Source organism: Eucalyptus grandis, chromosome 11 (genome assembly GCF_016545825.1).
Source record: "Eucalyptus grandis isolate ANBG69807.140 chromosome 11, ASM1654582v1, whole genome shotgun sequence".
Classification (NCBI taxonomy): Eukaryota; Viridiplantae; Streptophyta; class Magnoliopsida; order Myrtales; family Myrtaceae; genus Eucalyptus; species Eucalyptus grandis.
The window spans coordinates 8499146-8522110 of NC_052622.1; the positions used below are offsets into that span (position 1 = coordinate 8499146).

Below are 22965 nucleotides of genomic sequence, written 5' to 3' on the forward strand. Positions count from 1 at the left end.
TTTTTTTTTTTGGCCGAGGTTTGAAAGAATGCATTGTGACAACAATTAAGTCAAAATGTAAAAGATAGTTAGCTACTAATTATATTAACAAGAACAACATGAAGATTAGGCTGTGCGCATGCAGTTGCAATATGAGACAGTTATAAATTCATGCATTATATATACTTTTTCAGTATGTTTATCTTGAAGATGTAAAATTAGTTGGATCATTCCAAGATAATGTGAGGGACTTTTGGTAGGAGTATATATAAAATAAACTATAGTTGCAATAACCACATCACTTGAATGTCTTAGGCTCGATGGACGTAAAGCTATCTATAGTGGGGGAGGACGTCGGCAGGAACAAGTCGATCAAGGAGGAGGTCCAGAAGGATGAAGGAGGAGCTTCCATGGAATTGTTGGAGGACGAAATGGATTCTTTGGAAGAAGAAGAAATTTGGAAGAGTAGACGTGAGAGAATGAATAATGCATTGGCAGCTGCGCAAGCCACAGGGGGACAAGATCCAGCAGAAAAGTATGCAGCTGCTCGAAAACTGGCTGATGTCATCGAACGCGCCAACGTCGAAGAGTTCATTTCCGCGATCAAAGGGCTTCCCAATCAGACCGATCTGTCTGCCATTTTCAATTTCTTGGGGCTATGGAGAGGTTCACTGCTCCACATTGCAGCAGCCGCCAACAAGGATGACATCCTAAGGCTTCTGCTTGATCATGTCAGTGACGACCTCATAGCAGCCCAAAATGAATGGGGAGATACCCCACTCCACATGGCCGCTAAGGCCGGGGGATCTAGAGCTGCCACGATATTGATTCGCCAGGCCAGAGACTTGGCCAATGTTGCTGGTAATATTCGGTTCCTGAGGATGAAGAACAAACATGGAAACACTGCCTTGCACGAGGCCGTGCTCAATGGTCACTTCGACATGGTGCGCCTTTTGTTAAGAAAAGATTTGGAGCCTGTGTACTGGAAGAACCTGGCTGGGAAATCTCCCCTTCACCTGGCCCTCGACACCGACAACTCCGCTATACATGAGGTTTTATTTTCACGCTCGCTCGAACCATGGAGGATAGAAGGCATGCCGCCCGTTCATGGTGCTGTTGTACGTGACAACTATGGTACATACCTAAATCTGCTTGTAAGAACTATCTATGTATGTGAAAAATGATATTGTCTCAAATCTGTGCAGCGACTTTCTCCACATACCAAACCCGTTATGCGTTTTTATATAAAATTCCAAACCCCGTTTAGTTGGATATATCCAACCAGCCATATGATTCATTTAATTAGTAAACTATCTCACATTTGAACATACTTAAATTGACAATTCGAACCAATTGGCTAAAACTCATTTGTTGTCGATCTTTGATTAGAAAAAAATACAAAGTACAAATATTTAAGATCAGCAATCATAAAAATCTAGCAACTAACAACGACAGATTGAAAAAGATACACTTGCAACATTATTGTTGAAGATTAGATTGCAATTGGTCTTGTTTGAGGGTTCACTAAATTAAACTTCTAGTTTTGTAACTAAGTAAATTTAGTTTGATTTAGCACATTCTGGTTTCATATTTACTAGTTGGATTAATCTCAAAACCATCTCAAATCCTAGTAGAGTTTTGGATGTCGGATTTCTTTATAGTATTTTAAGCATTTGACCCTAAATCTGTCCCATTTCCCCAATGGAATTGGGCATGGGAGGGGGGTTTGTGCCGATCGTCCATTGCACCCCGACTTCTTTATCTTTAAATAAATCATGATACGTTGTATTAAGTATAATCATAATATACATAATTTTGCCACTCAGTCTATAAAAAATGTAATTTAGGAATTTTCCAACATCAATTGATGTAATTTGTCAATTTGGATATAGCACAATATAAAAGAGACTAAACAAGTTAAATTGGCTATTGAAAGAACGTTAGTTGATTCTTTATTCATTTATAGTCATCTAAATGACAAAATAAATAAAATAATTTCTATTAGTTATTGGGATAATGATATGGATGATCCCCGAACTTTTCTTCAATATTGAATATGATGGCTAAATATTTTTTTAATTCAATTTAGCCATTGAACTTTTAAAAATTCATTTAATGTAATCCTCCCGTTAAAAATTCTAATATCATTAGCTAGCGTGACAGTAAGTTCTATTAACTTCTTGTTATGGTGTGTATGTTGGCGTCCATGTGGTGTGCATGTGACGTTCATGTGCTATGTTGGCATCCATGTGGTGTGTATGTTGTTGTCCATGTGGGTACGTGTTATCAGATTTTTCTTTTTTTGGTACTATTAACTGTTTTTATATTTGCATTTATTTTGAATATAATAAATGTGAATGTTACCTATTGATGTAAAATGCAGGGGACTCGATAACAATTAGAAAATTTTAATTATCATTATTATATGACAGCGGGAAATATATGTGTACTTAACAAATATTAGAGTATACTTTATGGGAAGCATTAAAGAAAACATTAGAATTTTAATGATTGCTCATTCAACTCATTAGAACTAATCTAATTATGAGTAATGATTTTCTTTTTCAACAAAAATTCATGTGTTGACACCTAAGTTTTTGCTAAAAATTTAATGATAAATTACATAGAAAATTAGGGATTAAGCTTTAACCCCTAAACAAAAATGGTATAATTAAATTGCGCAATAATAGACATTAAGAAGATTTGCATTAATAGTAACAACATTTATCAATATTATTATTATCGTTATCGTTATCGTTATTATTATTATTATTATTATTATTATTATTATTATTATTATTAAAAATTCTTTTAAAAAATAAGAAAGAAGGGAAAAAAGCGGAAGCGGGCAGGGTCGACCCGGCCCCATATTTCTTTACTGACTGAACCTGGCCCAGCCTCTCCCTTTTCCCGTCCCCTCTGGCCCGGCCCGTGCTCTCGTCTTCCTCCACGCACCTAGCAGCGCAGCAGCGAAGGACAGAAGCAGAGCAGGGCAGGAAGGGCAGACTGATTAGTGGCAACTTCGAGCTGGAAATAGAAAGAAAAGGAGCTGGCGTTGCTGACTGATCCGGGGCCATTTTGGAGGGATGCCAAAGAGGGAGGACCGGCGGGAGTCTTAAAAAAAGGGACTAAAAGTGAGAGAGATGGAGAGAGGGATCGGAGAAGGAGAAAAAGACAGAGGGAGAGAGAGTTGAGGGGGCCAAGGGAGAAACCGAGAGAGAGAGAGTGTGATCGGGAGAGGGAGAGAGCGAGGCCGATAGTGAGAGGCTTCCTCCACCTCCAGTAGCCACCGCGCTTGGACCTTGGCCGACGGCCCTCGCCGACGGGTCCTTTTCCCCACGGCAGGTCTCGGTGCGATATATATATATATAGGGTGGTGTGGATTTCCCGGGGATCCCGACTCGGAGGCGCGCGAGGCGACCTGGCGCAGTCTGATCTATCGAGCTCACCCCACTCGTCGCCACCGAAACGGGTAGGGAGAACCGCCGACAGCCCCCTGTTTTGTCCTTTCTTGTGCCTTGTTTTGCCCTGTTTCGCGCTCGCCGGAGAGGGGCTTGCCGTCGTCCGGTTCACACAAATTCCGGTCCCGTCCGTATGTGTGCTACGGTTTTTGGGTTGTTGCTTGTTGATTGCCGTGAGTCCCGGCGTGAATCTGAGTCTGGGTCAGTTCGTTTCTTTTCCTTTTTAGCCAAAATGTACTCCAAATGCTCGATGAAATGCCTAAGTTAGATTCGTTTTGTGTGTTCCTTGTTCTTCGCCAAATGGATGTTCCCGCGTAACGCTCGTCTTCCCCACTTTGTTGTGATTTCTGTGTTTACCGTTTGTTCGGGGCCGCCTGCGATTTTGTTTCGCCTCGGCCTTCCCCCTCTTCTCCTTTGTTTGGTGCCTGGTTGGCGGTGTAGAGATCGGCCGGCGAGTGGCGGCCTAGATGGGTGTCGAGAGGTGTCGAGGCAGGGCGTGGGGTCGAGTTTGGCCGATTATGGTAGAGTCGAGTCTTGGCCGAGCTTTGGGCGTGAAGAGCCGAGTCTCAGCCGGCGGAGATGGTTGGCCAGGCGGAGGCTGAGGCAGTGCCGGGTGCGCTTACGGCCAGGCCGAGACTAGTGGTGCCGCTCGTTTGGGCCATCTCTGTTGGGGGGCTGCGAGAGGCGAGGGCGCGAGCAGGTCGGCTGTGTGGTCGGAGCTGGGTAGGGGGAAGAGAGCTGGTCTGGTTCCATTTGCTTCTCCGGGCTGGGCTGGGCTGGCCCAAATTTGGGTCTAGGCTTGGCGGGTTGGGTTAGATGTTCTAGGCCGGCCTGTCTAGGCTTGATGAGCCCAGTCCATTGGTGGACCCGGTCGGTCCCCACCGGGTCAGATGGGGGAGATCCAACCTAGGTAGTTTATTGCATTATATTATTTTTTATATTAAAGAAATTATTTTTTATAAAAAAATTTAAAAAAATTTGAAGATTAATGTATGCAAGAATTTGGTTAGGAATTGCCATGTCATGCATTCTCAATATAATTAGGCCTTTGTTTGTTCGCATGATGGTTATGTTGCATGTTTGATTTGTATATTTAATTACGTATGTGAATATTTAGTAGCTCGTGTTAAATTTTAGTGCAATTTGGACTTTGGTTGTCTTACTACCACGCCGCTTTTCAAAAAATTGTTTGTTAATTTCCCTTTCCTAGAATAGGTTGGGGTTAGTTTAGACCTTAATGAACATGAGACCTACAAAAAACATATGCATGCTCAAATGGACACTTGCCTTTAGGATCATGATTGAAAATCAAGGCTGCTTGAACATGTTAATTGATGATTGAACAAGGCTAGGTATCGAAATGACATTAGTTGGATAATTAATGTAGCCAAGTCTATAATCCTAAATTCTCTAGTTATATAAGAAGTGAGGTATCCTTAATAGACTAGTAGTGACTCATTTAAAATTTTCATAGGCCAATTTAGACGAAGATTGAATATACTAATGTCACATGAGATAAGAGCTTAGGAGAGCCCGTGCTTAATCGAGAGCTACAGACCCATCATTTAGGCAATATCCCTAAATGTATGCCTTTTCCACTCTTGGAAGGAAAGGGTAGGTCACAACATTTAGGTATTGAATGAGTCAAACATAAACCCTAATTCGAAGCAAAATAAGTGGATGGTGCAAGAAAAATAATTAATTTCTTGCAAATTAGAGTTCTACGTGTCACGTGTCACTTTAGAGGCAAATCCATTAGGAAGGACCTCTTATAATTAATTTGCAAAAGTCACCGAGCTTTTATTATTATGGATGTAGATTTTACTGGCAGAGAAAGTGGACTTGTTTTGTTGTCCGCCACTGTGTTTATGTCATCACAGATCAACACTGTGGCTGTCATAACTTGGATTTATATGATTACGCGCACAGCACATTCACGATGGAACAAATCATGTACTGGCACACGCCCATGCGTGTGGTAACATGGCTGTGTAAAAAAATAGTTTTAAGTGGGTTGTTATGTGCGTAACGCAAGGACAATTTAAGAAATACAGAAGTGAGAGAAATGCCGCTTTCTCATAATACAAAATAGTCTCACCCGGTCATGTATATTGTGTGTATAAATGAATGAGTAATGCTACATGTATTAAGGTTTCCATCAGAAAGCCTTACTAAATAATATGGCATATGTCATGTCATTAATTATATGTGGATTAAGTCAGAATGGCGCAATGAAAATTTAAACGGAGAAAAAGTCATGAATTGAGCAAGATCAAGGCTTCCCTATTTAGTCAAAATTATAACAACTAGTTTTAGCATTGCAATCTATTCTAACATGGGCGACTGTCAATCCATCTCGTGTTTATGTGGATGTGGCCCTAATTTGGTGCTCCTGATCCCAGGATTAGTCACCAAGATACTCCGATGGAACAAGAAGCTGTTTGCAATGACTGACTCTGAAGGGAGCAATGTATTCCATTTAGGTGCTTACATCAGGTGGTCCCCAGTCTTCGATATCTTACTACCAAAAATTGAATATTTGGCGTGAGAACGGAACATGAATGGAGATCTTCCCATTCATATAGCGGCCAAGAGGGGCCAAGTTAACCTAATCAAAAAGCTATATCCGGTATCACAATTGCCAAATGGACAAGGACAAACCGTTCTTCATGTCGCAGCAAAATATGGGAGAGCTTCAGCGGTGAGACAAATACTCAGACATCCAGAACTGGGAGAGCACATAAATGCAATGGATCATGTTGGAAATACACCTTTGCACTTGGCTGCGATGCATGCACAACCCGCTGCTTTGATTCATCTTTTGCAGGATAAAAGAATTCGACTCACCATTTCCAACAACAAATGCTTGACCGCTTACAACGTTGTTCAAGAATGCATCGCAAGGGAGCATACAATTCAGAATGTAGGTAACATGAACGGTTACTATTTTATCTATCAACTGTTGAGAAATTAAGTGGATGTGCAAGTAAAATAATCACTTGATTTTATATAAGCAATATTACAAACTTTTTACACACCACTCTCATACACCTCACACACCTCACACGAACACAATTCTTGCACACACACCCACTCACTTACTTCACTCTACACTCACGTCACCTACTCCACCCACTCACACACTCACGTACTCCACTCACATCACACACTCCTCACACTTTTCACACGTTCCACACACACACTCAAGGGGCAAGAGCCCCTATTTATAGGGTGTAAAGTCGGCACACATCCACCGACTTCCCACACCAAATAACTCTTCTTCCTTATTATTTTATTGCAACTTGGGTCAACAATTGCGGCTGAGGAATTGTCTAGAGAGAGGGAGAGAAATCTAGAGGAGTAACGAGAGAAAGAGAGATCTAGAGAACTCTAGGAGAGAGAGAGGCGGTGCTTTTTCAACACTCCCCCTCACCGACTACTCTCTCTTAATTTAGATATAGTAGTCATGCTGATATTGCTTTTGGACTCTTCAACTATCTTCCTCCATTCAGCATATTGCGAAGCTTCCTCGTACGTGGATGGCTTTATGGCTCCATCTTCAGTTGCTTCTCTTGAGGCGACTTTCCATTGAGTTTTGTGATCCTTAAATTTTTGCAATGCCAATTCATTTTGCCCTTTAGTCTCATTTTCCTTCTTCTCACTCAACTCAATCTTCGTATTCGACATATCTTCTATAAGAATTTTGAGATTGGAACTCATTCGATCAAGCCTCTCATTTGTGACTTTCATTTCATGCTTCAACCGATTCAGTCCCATCCGAAGCACTTTAGTGGAGATATCTTGATCCTTTTTCTCATAAAATTTCTTCCCCTTGATCTTATTCCACTGATCCTTACACCACGGGATGTAGGATGTAGATGGCCTCCTTTTCTCAAAGAAAACTTTCTTTTTCTCCTTCATTTGTTCGTCATCTCTCTTAGTATGACCAATTGGGAACATCATAGCGGGCTTGAGGTCCTGAAGCTTCTACGGCTTCTTGAACTCACATCGGAACTTCTCTAGCTCTCTTTCTTTTGCCTTGAGCTCTCGATCCTTCTGCCTTATCATCTCATCCCTTTTCTTCAACATATTCTCCACCTTTGCCTTCTCAACTTTTAGCTTCTTTATCATATCTTGCATCTCATGCAATTTATTTTCATGACTACTTGTTGGCATTGTTAGTTGCTTCTTCGAGTTCTCCCTTGGCTTGCTCTTATTCGGGGTCGTGATGGAACTTGTCGAATTATCCAACTCAACTATACAAGCTGTTGCAAGCTCTTCTTGTTCCTTCATTGCAACAGGCACTTGAAAGTCCCATTCTTCTTCGCTTTCAATCTCCTTCTTGCAAGAAGTGACGACATTTCCTTCTTCTCGCCTGTACCAACAGAATCTGGCAATATGTCCTACCTTGCCACAAATGTAGCACCGTTTGCTACGCCTTTTGTTGGTCTTGTCTTCATCGTCATTGTCGTCACGATCTTGACGAGCTCCCCCTGGCTGATAACCCTTCTTTTCGGGTTGCCTCCACCAATCTCCATGATTTTTCCATGGTTTGCCATCTCTTGCACCTGCTCTATTTCTATTCTGGCCCTTGAACCTTCTTTTATTACTGAAGAGGGCACTTTCATCCTCTTTAATTGAGACCTTAGGGATTTGTTTATCTAAGGCCTCTTGATTGGCCAATATATTTTCCAACTCTGTTAGAGTTGGCTCATTTGCCCATCCACGAGTGGCCGTAACAATACCATTATATTCCGGCCTTAACCCGTGAAGTATGATTCTTCTCATTCTTGTCTCGGAGATGGCATTCTCAGGATCTAATTTTGAAATTTCTTCGCAAATAGATTTAACTTTAGAAAAATATTGACTCACCGTCATATTTTCTTGCGAGATTGAGAGGAGCTCGTTCTCCAGGCATTGTAACTTGGCATCGTTTGTCCTTGCAAACGGCGTCGCCAAGTTATCCCAGGCCTCCTTCGGGGTCTTCGCACTCTTTATGTGTGGTAATAATTCATCATCAACAGTCACGGCAAGAACGTAAAGAGCCTTACCTGACTTGACGTTCCACTTTCTTAAATCACTATCATTTGTGGGTGGTGTGGTGTTGTTGCCGCCAACAATATCCCATAAATCTTGTCCAAGCAAATAATACCGCATGCAGGTACTCCAATTATTATAATTAAAATCATTAAGCTTCTCCATCCCATTCACCGGACTCGAGAAATCCACCATGGTGACTTGAGTACAATGCCCCGCACTATACCAAGTAAGCCTGGTCCCAGACCAACCGACTTCACAATCCCAGATTGTGCACTGGTAGAACTCCGACGTCCTTCGCTTCTTCGCTTCTTGGCTCGACGATCCCTGACCGCCTTGCTCACTTACAATGGTCCCCGACCACTGTCTTCGCACGACCTCCGACGACCTGCTCTGATACCACTTGTTGAGAAATTAAGTGGATGTGCAAGTAAAATAATCACTTGATTTTATATAAGCAATATTACAAACTTTTTACACACCACTCTCACACACCTCACACACCTCACACGAACACAATTCTTGCACACACACCCACTCACTTACTTCACTCTACACTCACGTCACCTACTCCACCCACTCACACACTCACGTACTCCACTCACATCACACACTCCTCACACTTTTCACACGCTCCACACACACACTCAAGGGGCAAGAGCCCCTATTTATAGGGTGTAAAGTCGGCACACATCCACCGACTTCCCACACCAAATAACTCTTCTTCCTTATTATTTTATTGCAACTTGGGTCAACAATTGCGGCTGAGGAATTGTCTAGAGAGAGGGAGAGAAATCTAGAGGAGTAACGAGAGAAAGAGAGATCTAGAGAACTCTAGGAGAGAGAGAGGCGGTGCTTTTTCAACATCAACTTATTAGAGATTTTGTATACTAATTAATTTTCTAGAATAGCCGAGACTCCTCTCGAATTGATGTTCTACAAGTCTCTAATTTAGTTACATATCTTGGATAATGTGGAAATAACAATTTCTTTATCCTGATTAATTGAGCCTATGAATACGGTCATGTACAAAAGGCAGGGGTTGTCAAGGTTGTTTTCCGTTTTTCATAAAAAGCCAGGGGTCAAATAGGCGAAATGTTGCACAATCTCATAACGTTATCATTATGTCGACCTATGAAAGGATTGACCACAAACATTTCATTGATGCCTCTTTTCTCATCTAAAATGAACTTGGTGCTTTGTTGTCAATTCTTCTAGAAGAGCAGACTCTTCATCTTTAGTAAAAGTTTCCAGAGTCCATTCCCGTTTTCAATATGGTATAAGTTTGTTCCTTTTTCCATTTTATATGCTTCCCATCTTAGGAATTGTCATTCGTGGTGTTGGCTTGCTCGTACCTTTGGGAATCTTCAGTTTCTGGCAGAGATACACTCATACTTCGGCCGAAAGCTCGAGATCAAAAGCTTGTCTCGCGCGAAAAGAAGCCAGACAGGGATGCCAACAGGGATTTCATCAATTCCCGTATGGTGGTGGCAATTGTGGCCACTGTGACTTTTGCAGCTGGTTTCGCAGTTCCTGGAGGATTTAACGGCTCGGACATGGCCTCCAAAGGTGATCAGGGCATGGCTACGATGCTGGACAAGAGAATTTTCCAGGCTTTCGTGATTTGCAACACCATTGCAATGTTCTGCTCAATGATCGCCGTTGTCAACCTCATCTTGGTGCGGCCAAATGACGCCGGAGCTCTGATATCTGCATACTGGAACTCAATAGTGCCACTAATAATTGCACTCCCGGCAATGTCGGTTGCTTTCTTAACTGGCGTCACCTTAACCGTTGGCAAACTCTCTCGGCTCGCTAATACCATATTTTATTTTTGAAACAAAAATCAATTTTTGAGCAGAACAATTATTATTTGCACCCTAAGTGTCCTGAAAAATAAACCCCGTTGCCTCGTCTCTAACATGACCAATTGAGATATTATATAAGAGAATATGAAGAAACTCTACTCTCTTCTAATGAAATTCAGTCAAATGATATTATCTATCAATTCAACATAGATTTTAGATATCTTATCGAATCGTATGATGAAGAAACTAAATTTTTCCGAGTCAAACAAATTTTTCAAGAAAAAAGCTTCGATTACTTCTTGATGTTGATTCCACTCTACGCATTTCAAAATGGGTACAAGGTTCTTTTGAAATATAAGGTTTTTCCAAGATGGAAGTGATGATATCTATACAATGGATTATCCTTACTACTTTTAAAGTATTGAAAATTTCCTTCTCAATGTTCCAAAAAGCACGAGCCAATTGAAGTTCTTACGCTGAAGGTGCCTCTCGCCTTCGTGTATGTGAGTCATGAGCTATGAAATTCATATTATGCAAGCAATGTGATTAATTGGTTGGCCACGTCGGTTGAGTGGTTGACGTATATCATACTTTCTCATTATTGGGGCCCAAAGACTCGCCAAAACTGGTGTTTCGATACACAATATCAAGCTTTCAAGGTTGCTAAGTAGGGTTCTAGCGACACTTAAATTAAATTACAGACCAATTTGTCAATAAATACTAAACTTTGATATGTGGTAATAATAGGTACGACGGATCATCCTAGTAACACTTGAAAAGCCAATGGGATATGTAAATAGCTGGTTCTATAGTTACACGCGAGTTGTACCAAAGTAAAATTTTACTGCTAGCCATCAAAGTTGAATGGTATGATGGCGGTGGAGCAACCAAATAGTTACCTCATTCGCAGCTTCATAGTTAACAAAGCTAGCTCCCAAAGTACTAATTGATTCTCTAAGCCTCTTTGCTTGTACGATAGGCAACTGTGATCCTTTGGGGATAAGTTAAGCAAAGAATAGGATCAGTTAAAGGGACTCAAAGCAAGAAAGGATCTAATGTATGAGAATATATTGAACAAGAAGTTTAGCCCTTTAATGTGAAATAAAATGGCCACTTCGGTTCATCTTTCGTGGGATAAACGAGTTGTCTGCTCTCGATATCATCTTGAAATTTTGGAGAGGGACCTGTGCGAAATGGAAGGTATTTCTTTCTCAAAGTGATTAATATTTCCTTTTTTTTCTTTTGCTAATTGTCTAAAACTTCCTTTGTTAATTCTAATTGTCTTCAATCTTGAAGCTCGATCACACACTTTTTAATGTATTATTTCTTGATTGGTTTACTCTATTCAATGATGTTATTAGTATATCAATAAAATATTCTTGCTTCCTACTGCATTAGGACTACCATTCTTTCTCAAGTTAGCTCGAAGTGTCCTTCCTTTTCACTCCTTTTTGCTTCCACACCCCACTGGCTGACCGTGGTAATTTTAGTTTGCACTCTGCACGAAATAGCCCATGAGCGGCGATATATTGCATCCTCCGGCCGAAATGTCGAGGCCTAGAGCGATCAATCTCCGGTCCAACAAAACAGGAGCAAGTAAAGGTTCTGCAAAACATGCGCCTAGTGGTGGTAACTCTAGCGACCACGGTAGCTTTGTCTGTCGGTTTCGTCATTTTTGAACTCGAACTTGAACCCACGAACCAAAATCCAGTATGAATGCACTACCGTGTGATTTGAATTAGGAAAGTCTTCATTGGACTTTTGTTAACCAAACATGTTGAAGTAACAATGGTTGGTGTTGGATTTCTAGTTTGAATAGACTAAAATGGGATTTCTTATTTTGGACGCATATATTATATATAAATGGGTGGCTTTTGGTTTTAGCATATTAAACCAAACAAAATAAGTGTTAAGATATTCTCTCTATGAGTTTTTTGAATAAATGTTTTTTTATGAGAGATTATAAGATAACGTTTGTGGATGGCTTGCAAAGTACGCTAGGATCTCAATTGTCTTTTAAGGATTTGTGTTTGTATGACTTCCATACTAACCTAAAGGCCGTCATGTAAATCTGGTAATTATGAATGGTTCGGTGTTGAAATGTCATTATCATTACCGCCTCTATGAGGACCTTTGGACGGAGTTTTATTGATCCACTATCTTAATTGAAAACACAATTTTATGTACGAAGGCTGTTAATCCCAACCACTCCTAGATGCAAAGATAAAGAATTGCATTTGATTACACGAGATGATTCAAATCGGAAGTAATGCTTTCTACCGTACGATCCTAAAGTAGGAAAAGAGCTTTCTTCCATATCCTCATGGTACTCGGTGTTATTCCCTAGCTTACTACTATCCTTGCACCGATAAGTAACAAACTGGTTTTTGAGCAATAAATGCAGGTTTACTAAATTCCCTCCTAGGGATGTCTTCAATCAAACCGCAAACCTTATCCAACGTTAAGCTCATTGACCTAGAAGAATCACTGATAGTAGTATTCTAATTATCATGTAATGAGAATAATAGAATCAAAACACATACTTTTTCATCAAAGTCAACCTCAACCAAGAGGGCTTTTTGAACATGCTTGACAAGGCATTTATCAATCCCACAATCTTAATCTCTTTCACAGTGTTAAATGCAACATTATGACCTAATGTCAACCAAATAACACTAAACATCTATATATCTAGCCAATATTAATCAGCTTGCTTAACTGAATCTAGCTTCATCCCATACAAGGGTAAGTGCACATTCCATTGGTACATATAATCCCCATTTTGTATCTTTTAGAAATCAAAATCCTTTCCATCAAATCTTTCAAATTTTACTTTTCCTTCTTCTGTCGTTATTGATTCTCTTGAACTCAACCAAGCTTGGCTCTAATACAAGTTATTGTGATAACGGAAAAAGGAAATAAATCAAATACCAAATTTACATGATTTAGGCAGCATGACCTTTTTTTATTGAAAAAAGTAACACTGGAACTCCACTACATATCAAATGATATAATGGAGATTACAATTACACTCAGATCACTATACTTCTAGTCTTTCTCAATCTCCAGCTACACCCAATAATTTTGCACAATGTTTATTGCTATCCATTTCTCACAAGATATTCTATCAATTTCACAAAGAAATTCATAGATCTTACTACAAAATTTATTGATTTAAACACCAAAAGCTCCTCTTGGATATATTTCACTAAGAAGACCCACTTCTTATATAGAAAAACTCATATCCATAATTGGCAATTTATTCAAAATAGGAAACCACTCAATTGAGTGATTGAGCGCGTCAAGCACTTACTCTTTTTGCTTGTTTAAAATGAAACATCTCATTGATCTCTCTTCGTCAAGCAGGTACACCTGGCCAAACCACCAGGCAAATTTGCAGCATCTTATTAATTTGCTGCGCTCAAATTCTCGCAATGAACCATTTGTTTTTATTCATGCTTCGGATCTTGCACAACAATTTTTTACTCGAAACTTTCTTGTTAGATGTCATATAAAAATCGGTAGGACCACTATTAACTATTATAAAAGGTTAAATAATTAGATGAAATGATATCACGTCTGCTTACACAAATCTTGTTCCCTTGCAATAACTACATTACTTGCATAGCTTAGGTTCGATGGACATAGAGCTATCTATAGGAGAGGAGGATGTTGGTTGGAGGAGTCGACGGGAGAGAATAAATAATGCATTGGCGGCTACGCAAACCGTGGTGCAACAATATCCAGCGAAAGTGTACGCACTTGCTCGCAAACTGGGGGATGTCATCAATGGCGCCGACGTTGAAGAGTTCATTTCCACGATCGAAAGGCTTGCCTATCAAGCCCATCCGTCTGTCATTCTCAATTTCCAGGGGCTATCGAGGGGTTCATTGCTCCACATTGCAGCAGGAGTTGGCAAGGTCGACATCCTAAGGCTCCTAGTTGATTTTGTCCCTGACCACCTCATAGCCAGCCAAGACGATTGGGGAAATACCCCCCTGCACATTTCTGCTAGGGCCGGGGAATCTAGAGCGGCCACAATGTTGATTCGCCGGGCAAGAGACCTCCCTGACCTAATCCTGAGGATGAAGAACAAACATGGAAACACCGCTTTGCATGAGGCCGTGCTTAATCGTCATGTCAACATGGTGCAACTTTTGGTGAGAGAAGATTTGGAGCCCGTGTATTGGGAGAACTTGGATAAAAAATCTCCACTGTACCTGGCCCTTGACACCGGCGACTCCACAATACTTGAGTTTCTACTTTCTCTCTCGCTTGAAACATCAAGGATACAAGGCTTGCCGCCTGTTCATGGTGCTGTTCTGCGTTCTGACTATGGTACGCACCTAAATCTATTTATGGCAAATATCTATCTATTTGTAAACCATACCTTGTCTCTAATCTGGTCATCAACCTTTTGTGAGAATCATAGGGAAAATTATCAAAAAGTCCTAAACTTTTGACACGGCGACTCCACAATTGTGCTGATTCAATCCTATACTTTTTTTTTTTTGCCAAACCTTTTGCAAGCCAATAATTTGTTAATATTTTATTTTTTAAATTCTTTTATTAATTTTTTTATCTTTTCCTTTTTCTTTTTCTCCTTTCTCTTTTTTTTTCCTCCTTTCTCCTTCTTCCGATGACGGCTAGAGGGGAGGGCCAATTGTCAAATTATAGCAGCTGGCCAATGGTGAGCTTGCCTCACCATCACTGAGCGAGGGCCAACTCATCCAGCCAGTGGCGAGCTCAACCTTGTCGTCACTAGGCGAGGCTAAGCCTTGTTGGATCTAACAAGGGCTCGCCTTGCCAATGGTTGGGCAAGGGTGAGCTCGCCAATTTAATGGTGAGGCTTGCCTTTGCCATATTCGGGGAGGGCTTGCCTTGCTAGTGGCTCGGTGAGCTCACCCTTCCTAGCTTACACTAGCCAATCGCCTCGGTCCAACAATCGGCCCTTGTCTTTGGCTAGTTGCTAGAGCTAGAAGATGAAGATGAGAGAGAGAGAGAGAGAGAGAGAGAGAGAGAGAGAGAGAGAGAGAGAGAGAGAGAGAGAGAGAGAGAGAGAGAGAGAGAGAGAGAGAGAGAGAGAGAGAGAGAGAGAGAGAGAGAGAGAGAGAGAGAGAGAGAGAGAGAGAATTAATAAAAATATATAATTGCAATTGCAGAGCCTACCAAATTTGGCTGGATAGACTAAATTTGCATAATTACAAAAAAGATTTAAGATTCAATTGGCCAAAGAAATAAGTTTAAGACTAAATTGATACAATTGCAATAGATTTAATATTTTTTGTCAATTTTCCCGAGAATCATAAAATTCCAAACCTCTTATTGGAGTAGCTGGATACTGAGAGCGACAATAAAAAAATCTAGAATCTAACAATTAATCTTGTTGAAGGATTCACATAAATATATCTTCAGTTTTGTAGCAAAGTAAAGTTTTTTTTTTTTTTTTGGTGGGGGCGGGGGGTTCTGAATAGCAAAGTAAAGTTAGTTTGGTAAATAATGTAACATACTCTTGTTTCAAATTTGCCCGTCAGATTAATCTCAAAACCATTTCAAGCCCTAATGGGGGCAATGTCAGAAAGCTCCATTCTCTTCCCATCTCCTTTTACAGTCATTAAAATAAATACTTAATTTTTCTACTAAATCCATAAATAATGTACTTCAGGAATTTTCCTCCATTAATTTATGCAATTTGTTAATTAAGGTATAGCATGATATAAGAGACACTAAACAAGTTAAATTGCCTATTGAAAGAATTTTAGTTGATTGATTGATTCATTAATCATTCATCTAAATGACAAAAATTGTAAAATCTACCCATTAATTATTATTGTAACGAATGAATGGTCGCTAAACTTTTTTTTTCAATGTTAAATGTGGTCCCTAAATTCAATTTATTCAATCTAGTTCTCCAACTTTTAAAGTCCATTAATATAGTCCTTCCGTTAAAGTTTCTAACACCATTAGCTGAGGTGACCATAATTTCTATTAACTTGACGCTATTAGATATGGCGTTTTGGCTCCATGTGGTTTATCTATGCCTTCCACATCACACACACATATATGTATATATATAGTCCATGAAGAAAGGAAAAAAAAACGATTTGCTAGGAGAACGACTTGATAGTCCACATAAGCATTTTGGCTCAAGCATTTCACATGAAAAAATGTGCGTGACACGGTAATACACTTAAAGGAAGGATTAAATTTAGCAAATTTTTTTAAGGTTAGAGTTTAGACTGAATAAAAAACTTCGGGAACCACATCGAATGTTGAAGAAAAATTAAGGGACCACTCATGTCAATTGCTCTTAATATTGTATAAGAGTCACACAACTTGTGTAGGTTCATTAAATTTTCCGGTTAACAGTCAGCCCATAAAGGAACATATGCACCCATACATGATTTCACCACAAAAAATAATCATTCAGTTTTTAGATTATTCGAATTGTTATATTATATACGATTCCTTTAGCTATGTTGATAAAATTCACCAAGTAATTCAAGTTGAACCTAATCTTAACAGTCTCTTTTATTCTGCGCATGTAATTATGTGTTTACATCATCAAATCGCATTTTCATTTGGCCATTTAGAGATCTCAACAAAAATATAGAAGGTCCTCATACATACTAAATCCCCACATAAAATCTGGTTAGGTGCAGATTATTTCCACAGAATTTGTGCGTATAGCAGGTATACTTGTGCAAATTAGGACATGAATATGTATATTTGAATTTTGAGAATGCAATTGTCACATATCATATAAAATTTAAACGATCAAGAGTGAGAAAGTACGAAGGAAATGAGGTATAGGATTCAAGAATTAAGTAGATGCTGAACTTTAACAATAAATTATTCTTGTTCAAGAAAAAATTATTGATCTACGCATTTGTCCGCATCAATTGACTTTAAAGATAAATTTTTATGATAGCATTTTGGGAAGAAAGAAGGAAGAGATCCCTTAAAAATAATAGAGCATCTCTTCAAATCTTATAGTAGGAATATTGTTTGTATATTGAATATTTATATAATATGAACATTCAAATAAGCGAGATATAATTTGAGAGAAATAGCAAAGTGATGCCCATGCTACTCATACGTACTTGCTGTCTGGTTAATTAATCTGAAGTCGTTAGACATACAACACTTTTATCCATTTTAAAGTTTTTACCTTATTATATTACCCCGTTAAAATGTGAATGTGCAAAATTTTAAATCATTAAAACGCACGGGTCTCCAATTTAATGTTATATATGTGGCGATTATATATGTAACGGCGGTGCCGCGTATTTTGAGTTGGGCTAATCGTGTTCCACTCAACTACAATAATCTTTTATTAATATTTACAAATATTTTGAATGATGTAATAGTTTTTTTTTTTTTTTTTGAACGGAAATGATGTAATAGTTGACACCGTGTTTTTTGAGTTTTTATGCCACTAAATTATGTAAACTACCCAAAGAACTCAGATGTCCAAGAAAAAATTCACTCACGTATTTAAACTTTCATTTTCATGTGATTGTAGTCTCCGACTTTCATATTATAGTATTATCATACGTATTGTCCCAACTAAAAATATATTTTAGTAATTTTAAGATTATTTATGTCGGATATATAATTGCGTTTATCTTCTTTAATAGCACGTCTAAATTTCTAAATTTTGGGGCCAAAACTTCTTCTTTTGATTGAGTTTTTTCCTTCTGTGATTTGTGATTTAAAAACTGTACATTATTCAATATCGGAAAGAGATTCTGGTCACATAGTTTACTTAGTTTTTACTAAAAAAATTTCGTAAGTAAGTAATTTCTTAGTTGAGTTTAATAGGTGTCGACCTTTACGAAGAAGATGAAGTTCATTCTAGAGAGGGTGGAAGAAATTTAATGGTATTTCGGTACGTTGCCATGGAGGCCATTGAATGTTCTTGACAGATGAATATATTTGCTTGATATTTGCTAGAACTCGACGAACGTAATGGTAAAAGATCATTTTCAGTTTTCTTGATCTTGCCCTAGCAATTTAAATGTTGTCTCTCTTTTTTTTTCCAATACATTATATTTGCCGACTCTTTAGATACTTCATGACATGGAAACGCCATATTAATCACCATGTCATTCAGTAAGATTTTTATGGTATAATCCTAGTACATGCCGCATTGCTTTGTAAGGAAATGGTCTGAAATTTAGCTAAAGTCTCTCCATAATACATAAATGGGATGCTTTCAAAAGAGGAAAAATTATCCAAAAAGTCCTAAACATATGATACTGTTGTCAATTCAATTGTAAATTTTTTCAATTTGACCAATTCAGTTCTTCACCTTTTGACGATTTTCCAATATAATCCATATAGTCAATTTTGGTAGGAAATCGATAGCATGGCAACCCAATCAATGCGAACTGTCCATTGTGGTGAGGTCAGCATTGACATGGACAATTTTTACAAATTTTAAATTTCTATGTTTCTTTCTTGCATTTCCTTCCTTTCCTTTCAACCTTCTTTTTTTTTTCCTTGTTCTATTGTGAATCTTTTTCCTCAGTAGGTCACCTAGCCTTGGTGATGGCCAACAAGGGTCGTTACTCCCTTGCCTAGATCTAGGCAAGCATGGCCCATGCCAGCAGCCGACAAAGTAAAAAGATGAACAATAAAATGGAGAAAAAAAAAAAGAAGGAGAAGAAGAAAAGAAAGAAGAGAAAAGGAAAGAAATTCAGAAAAGTTTATAGAAAAGTTGTAAAAGTCGTCCACATCAAGGCCAGATATACCATGTAGGACAGCCAGCGTTGCTTGAACTGCCACATTACTATTTTTGGGCAAAGTAGTCAAATAGATTACATTGAAAAATTATCAAAAGTTTGAGGTTAAATTTGGCCAAACTCAAAACTTTAGGATTAATTGGCAGCCACAAAATATTTTTAGGGTTTTTGGACAATTCCATTTCAAAATTTATCTAAAGTCTCACAAATCATGTTCCATCATGCTATAGAAGGAATGTGGAAATGGGTTAAGAAAACTTTCAAAGCGTGCGGTTTATTCTATCAAAATTGCTACAACTAGTTTCATCATTGCAATCGAATCCGACATTGGCAACTATGAAGATGTCCATATCCGAAAATGTATTGAAATATATCAAAACCAAGCAAACCCCATCCACCAAAGAATGTTTTGCTGATTTGATCCCTAATTTGGAGTTCCTGATCTCAGAATTAGTCGCCAAGCTATTCAAAAGGAACATGAAGCTATTTGCAATGATCGACTCCGGAGGCGGTAATGTATTCCACATAGCAGCTCTCTTGAGCAAGGCTAGAGTATTCGAACACTTACAGCCAGAAACAGAATATTTGGTTCAAGAACGGGATGTGAATGGGGATCTTCCCATTCATATTGCGAGCAAGATGGGAAATGTTGAACTGATCAAGAAGCTGCAACCGGTATCACAGTTGCTAAACGGGCAAGGACAAGCAATTCTTCATATTGCAGCCAAATATGGGAGAACTTCGGCAGTGAGATATATACTCAGCGATCCAGAATTGGGGATGCTGATAAATGAAAGAGATAATGCTGGAAATACACCATTGCACATGGCCGCAATGTATTCACAACCCGGTGCCTTGGTTTCTCTTGTGCAGGATGAAAGAATTCAGCTCTTACTTCTCAACCACAAACGCTTGACTGCTTTTGACATTGCTCTAGACGGCATCAAAGATAAGTATGTGTTTCGAAAGGTAGGTCAAATGGATAGTCATTATTTTATTTATCAACTTACAGGAATTTCACATGCTAGTACATTAGTTAAGCACATATCTTGTATTCAAATCATGTCTCATAGTCGATGGGATTGTTGAAGCACTGATCAATTTATTACAATAATCAAGACTTCTGTAGAATTAATGTTGTAAATTTTAGGACTAGATCTATCACCCAGAGGGGGTGAATAGGTGATATTGCAAAAATTAGAAAAATTTAAAACTAACATTGCAAAGTATAACGCTTGGTGACAAAGCATGCACTGGTTAGATCATAACAGTGTGTGATTAATTCTATCAAAAGTAAAATAAAGAGAGTAAGTGATAGAGGATTGCACACAAGATTATAGTGATTTGATTTAGATAGCCTATTAGTTAGATTTCACTATACAAATCAATTAGAAGTTACAAGATCTAAGTAATGATTACTCAACCTCGTGTGAACGACACCTCACACACTTTCAATCTCTAAGTGATTACACAGTATTGCTTACAAAGAAGAATGCATTTGATTGGAAATACTCTTTAGACTTTGGAATTATAAGCTTCGAGTTTCTCGTGCTCTCTTATTCCTTTCAACTTCGAAATCTCCTTTTATACTCCTCCCTATCCAAGCTAACTGTTGGACATATCTTCAAGAGGATTGTCCAGCCAATTTACCCGTTGGCTTGGATCTTGCTTAGAAGATCTAATCGCTTCAAGGTTGTCGAGGATGAAGCTTCCCATAGATTCTACCACCCATACAGTAGTTTGGGTTTTCATAAATCGAGTACTTCAATTTGGATTGCCTCAAGTCTAACGTTCCAATAAATTCAAATTGTCAAGAGATATTTTGCAGAAAAAAATTCTTTTGAGCTCCTTATATATAAGATGAAGAATCCAATCAATTACCACTAGCCATTACATGAGTATATTGACTCCTTCCTAGTTGTCTGATAGAACATATATAGAAGGAAATAATTTAGCCAGAACTTTGGTTTTGATTGATAACATCTGATCACACTCCATCAAACTTCCCACCTAAAAATACTTATCATTAGAATCCAAGTCTTTATTCCGAATCAGTTTTGTCAACAATCACCCCATTTTTATTATGACAAAACTTTCCGAGTAGAGCTTTCAAAGCTTAAAAGTATTTAAAATTGAATAGCTCTATTTATGGTCAGATTTTAAATATAGTGCAATCAAGCTACAAAAATATTTAAATAGAAAGAATTTGAGCAAGATTCTTATAGATAATGCTCTGGAATTAAAAAGATAGGAGATAAGGAATCTTATAACCAATCCTGTCAATTTCATACTCAAAGTCTTTCAAAGAATCCTGCAGAAAAACTTGTTAGTGCAATAATGTATTAAAAAAAAAAAAACCATGTATAAAACCTGCAAGTTCTGCTAGGTCATCTTTACCATCTTTTTGTTAGCAACCAAAAAGAATATTACAATGCATAATAGGCAAACCATAATATTAAAATGCATCCATGGTATACAAGTCAATCCCAAAACTTCCTATTTCCAAATAGCATAAACAAAAACTTCATATTTCCTTATAGCTCGCCCTGAGAAATTGTAGCTTTCTCTGAAAGATTGATTTCTTGATCTTCGATGCCCTAACCACACAACCAATGAGACTCACCTCGCCTCAGTTCTTTCCTACACATTAGTACAGTTCATATAACAGATATATGCAATAATAACACTCAACAATTGGAACGCCTCAACTTATATCTCAAACAATCATAAAGGTCTTGATTATAAGGCCGAATTGTTATGACACGTCCCATTCTGTGCCACACAATTTTGTCCCATAATTAGGTGTGATTATCTCAGCTAGTCACGTGTTCCAATTGATTATGGCCCCACGGGCACGGCCTACTCGACATTCGGCGGTCTTCCGGCGTAACCGAGAATCGTCTCACCATATTGAGCACGGCAACGTCTACCTCTAGACGACAATCCCGAAGGAGTATTGACCTAGCTTCTATTGCGACTGGCATCTATTGATGTGGGGCATTCCATATAGGAGCATCGTCCATCCAACACACATCGGGTGACGGATTCTCTTAACCAACACACGCACATCCAATCCCAACCAAGGATATTGTGCATTGCACTCAAATGTCTCAATTAAAGTAATGTGCTTGGCCTATTTCTTCGTATTAAAAGCACCTAGTAAAATAATCATGTGTGGGCACACTGTTAGATCGAACCAAAAAAAGTGATATCATTTCTTTTAAAATCTCACTATTTTATATAGTACTTAAAAACATTTTTGGAGTCAAAACCGACACTTGATATTTTCTAATTAAATACCGAAAATCCAAAATTTTGAAATAATAATTCAAAAATCACAATCTTCACTCAATTGTAAAATCTAGCAATTAATTGCACAAACTAATTACACGATGACAATCGCATGAAATTGTAACGACCGGCTATCCCGATTTAATTTTCGAAAAATAATAAATAATTAAATAAATTACAAAATTAATTAAATAAATGCAAAATAATTCAATAAATCACTAATTAAGCTTTAAACATTAATCTAACCACCTAATTGGAATTAATTAAATAATGCACTAATTAAGCTTTAAACATTAATCTAACCACCTAACTAGACTTAATTAAATAATGCACTAAGCTAGATAAATCATACAATCTAATTAATCCTTAATTAAACTAATCTAACAGCCTAATTAGCCTAACTAACCACCTAAACCAATCTTAAGCTAAACTAAACTTACCATAAGCATAATTAACTCCCTAAATAGAGTTTAGAGAGTAAACTCATCGGATTAGCAAGCCAGTGAGTTCATGACGACGGCAACGCGGAGGCGAGTGAGACTCAAGCCTAGAGTGATGCCAAGGGAGGCTCGAAAGAGCTTGAAAATAGCCCTTGTAGCTCACTGCTTGAGTTGCTGGAAGACCGGCTCGAGAGGAGCTAGG

The 22965-nt window shown here is 38.4% G+C and overlaps 3 protein-coding genes across 3 annotated transcripts; 2 read left to right on the forward strand and 1 right to left on the reverse strand.

Annotated features, from left to right (window-relative positions):
- The first annotated feature begins 458 nt into the window (after positions 1-458).
- On the forward strand, positions 459-1163 carry LOC120289715 (putative ankyrin repeat protein RBE_0317). Its single transcript, XM_039305040.1, has one exon. The coding sequence runs from the start codon at positions 459-461 to the stop codon at positions 1161-1163; it is 705 nt and encodes a 234-aa protein (XP_039160974.1).
- Positions 1164-7427: 6264 nt separating this feature from the next.
- Positions 7428-8672, reverse strand: LOC120289716. The gene is made up of 2 exons (XM_039305041.1): positions 8492-8672; positions 7428-8257 (listed from the first exon to the last, which is right to left on the reverse strand). Exons 1-2 carry the CDS (start codon positions 8670-8672, stop codon positions 7428-7430), a joined length of 1011 nt encoding a protein of 336 aa, XP_039160975.1.
- Positions 8673-13923: 5251 nt separating this feature from the next.
- Positions 13924-20129, forward strand: LOC120289717 (protein ACCELERATED CELL DEATH 6-like). Its single transcript, XM_039305042.1, has 3 exons — positions 13924-14623; positions 19481-20001; positions 20106-20129. The coding sequence occupies exons 1-3, from the start codon at positions 13924-13926 to the stop codon at positions 20127-20129; spliced, it is 1245 nt and encodes a 414-aa protein (XP_039160976.1).
- The last annotated feature ends 2836 nt before the right edge of the window (positions 20130-22965 follow it).

What these genes read in the sequence shown, in the direction of transcription:
- LOC120289716 (XM_039305041.1), bottom strand. Translation starts at nt 8,672, where the DNA reads ATGGTGGATTTCTCGAGTCCGGTGAATGGGATGGAGAAGCTTAATGAT. An exon ending in AAAGTGGAACGTCAAGTCAG is followed by an intron (nt 8,258 to 8,491) that starts GTAAGGCTCTTT and finishes TTTCAAAATTAG; the next exon opens with ATCCTGAGAATGCCATCTCC.
- LOC120289717 (XM_039305042.1), top strand. Translation starts at nt 13,924, where the DNA reads ATGGACATAGAGCTATCTATAGGAGAGGAGGATGTTGGTTGGAGGAGT. An exon ending in TGTTCTGCGTTCTGACTATG is followed by an intron (nt 14,624 to 19,480) that starts GTACGCACCTAA and finishes TCCTGATCTCAG; the next exon opens with AATTAGTCGCCAAGCTATTC. An exon ending in ATAAGTATGTGTTTCGAAAG is followed by an intron (nt 20,002 to 20,105) that starts GTAGGTCAAATG and finishes CATGTCTCATAG; the next exon opens with TCGATGGGATTGTTGAAGCA.
- LOC120289715 (XM_039305040.1), top strand. Translation starts at nt 459, where the DNA reads ATGAATAATGCATTGGCAGCTGCGCAAGCCACAGGGGGACAAGATCCA.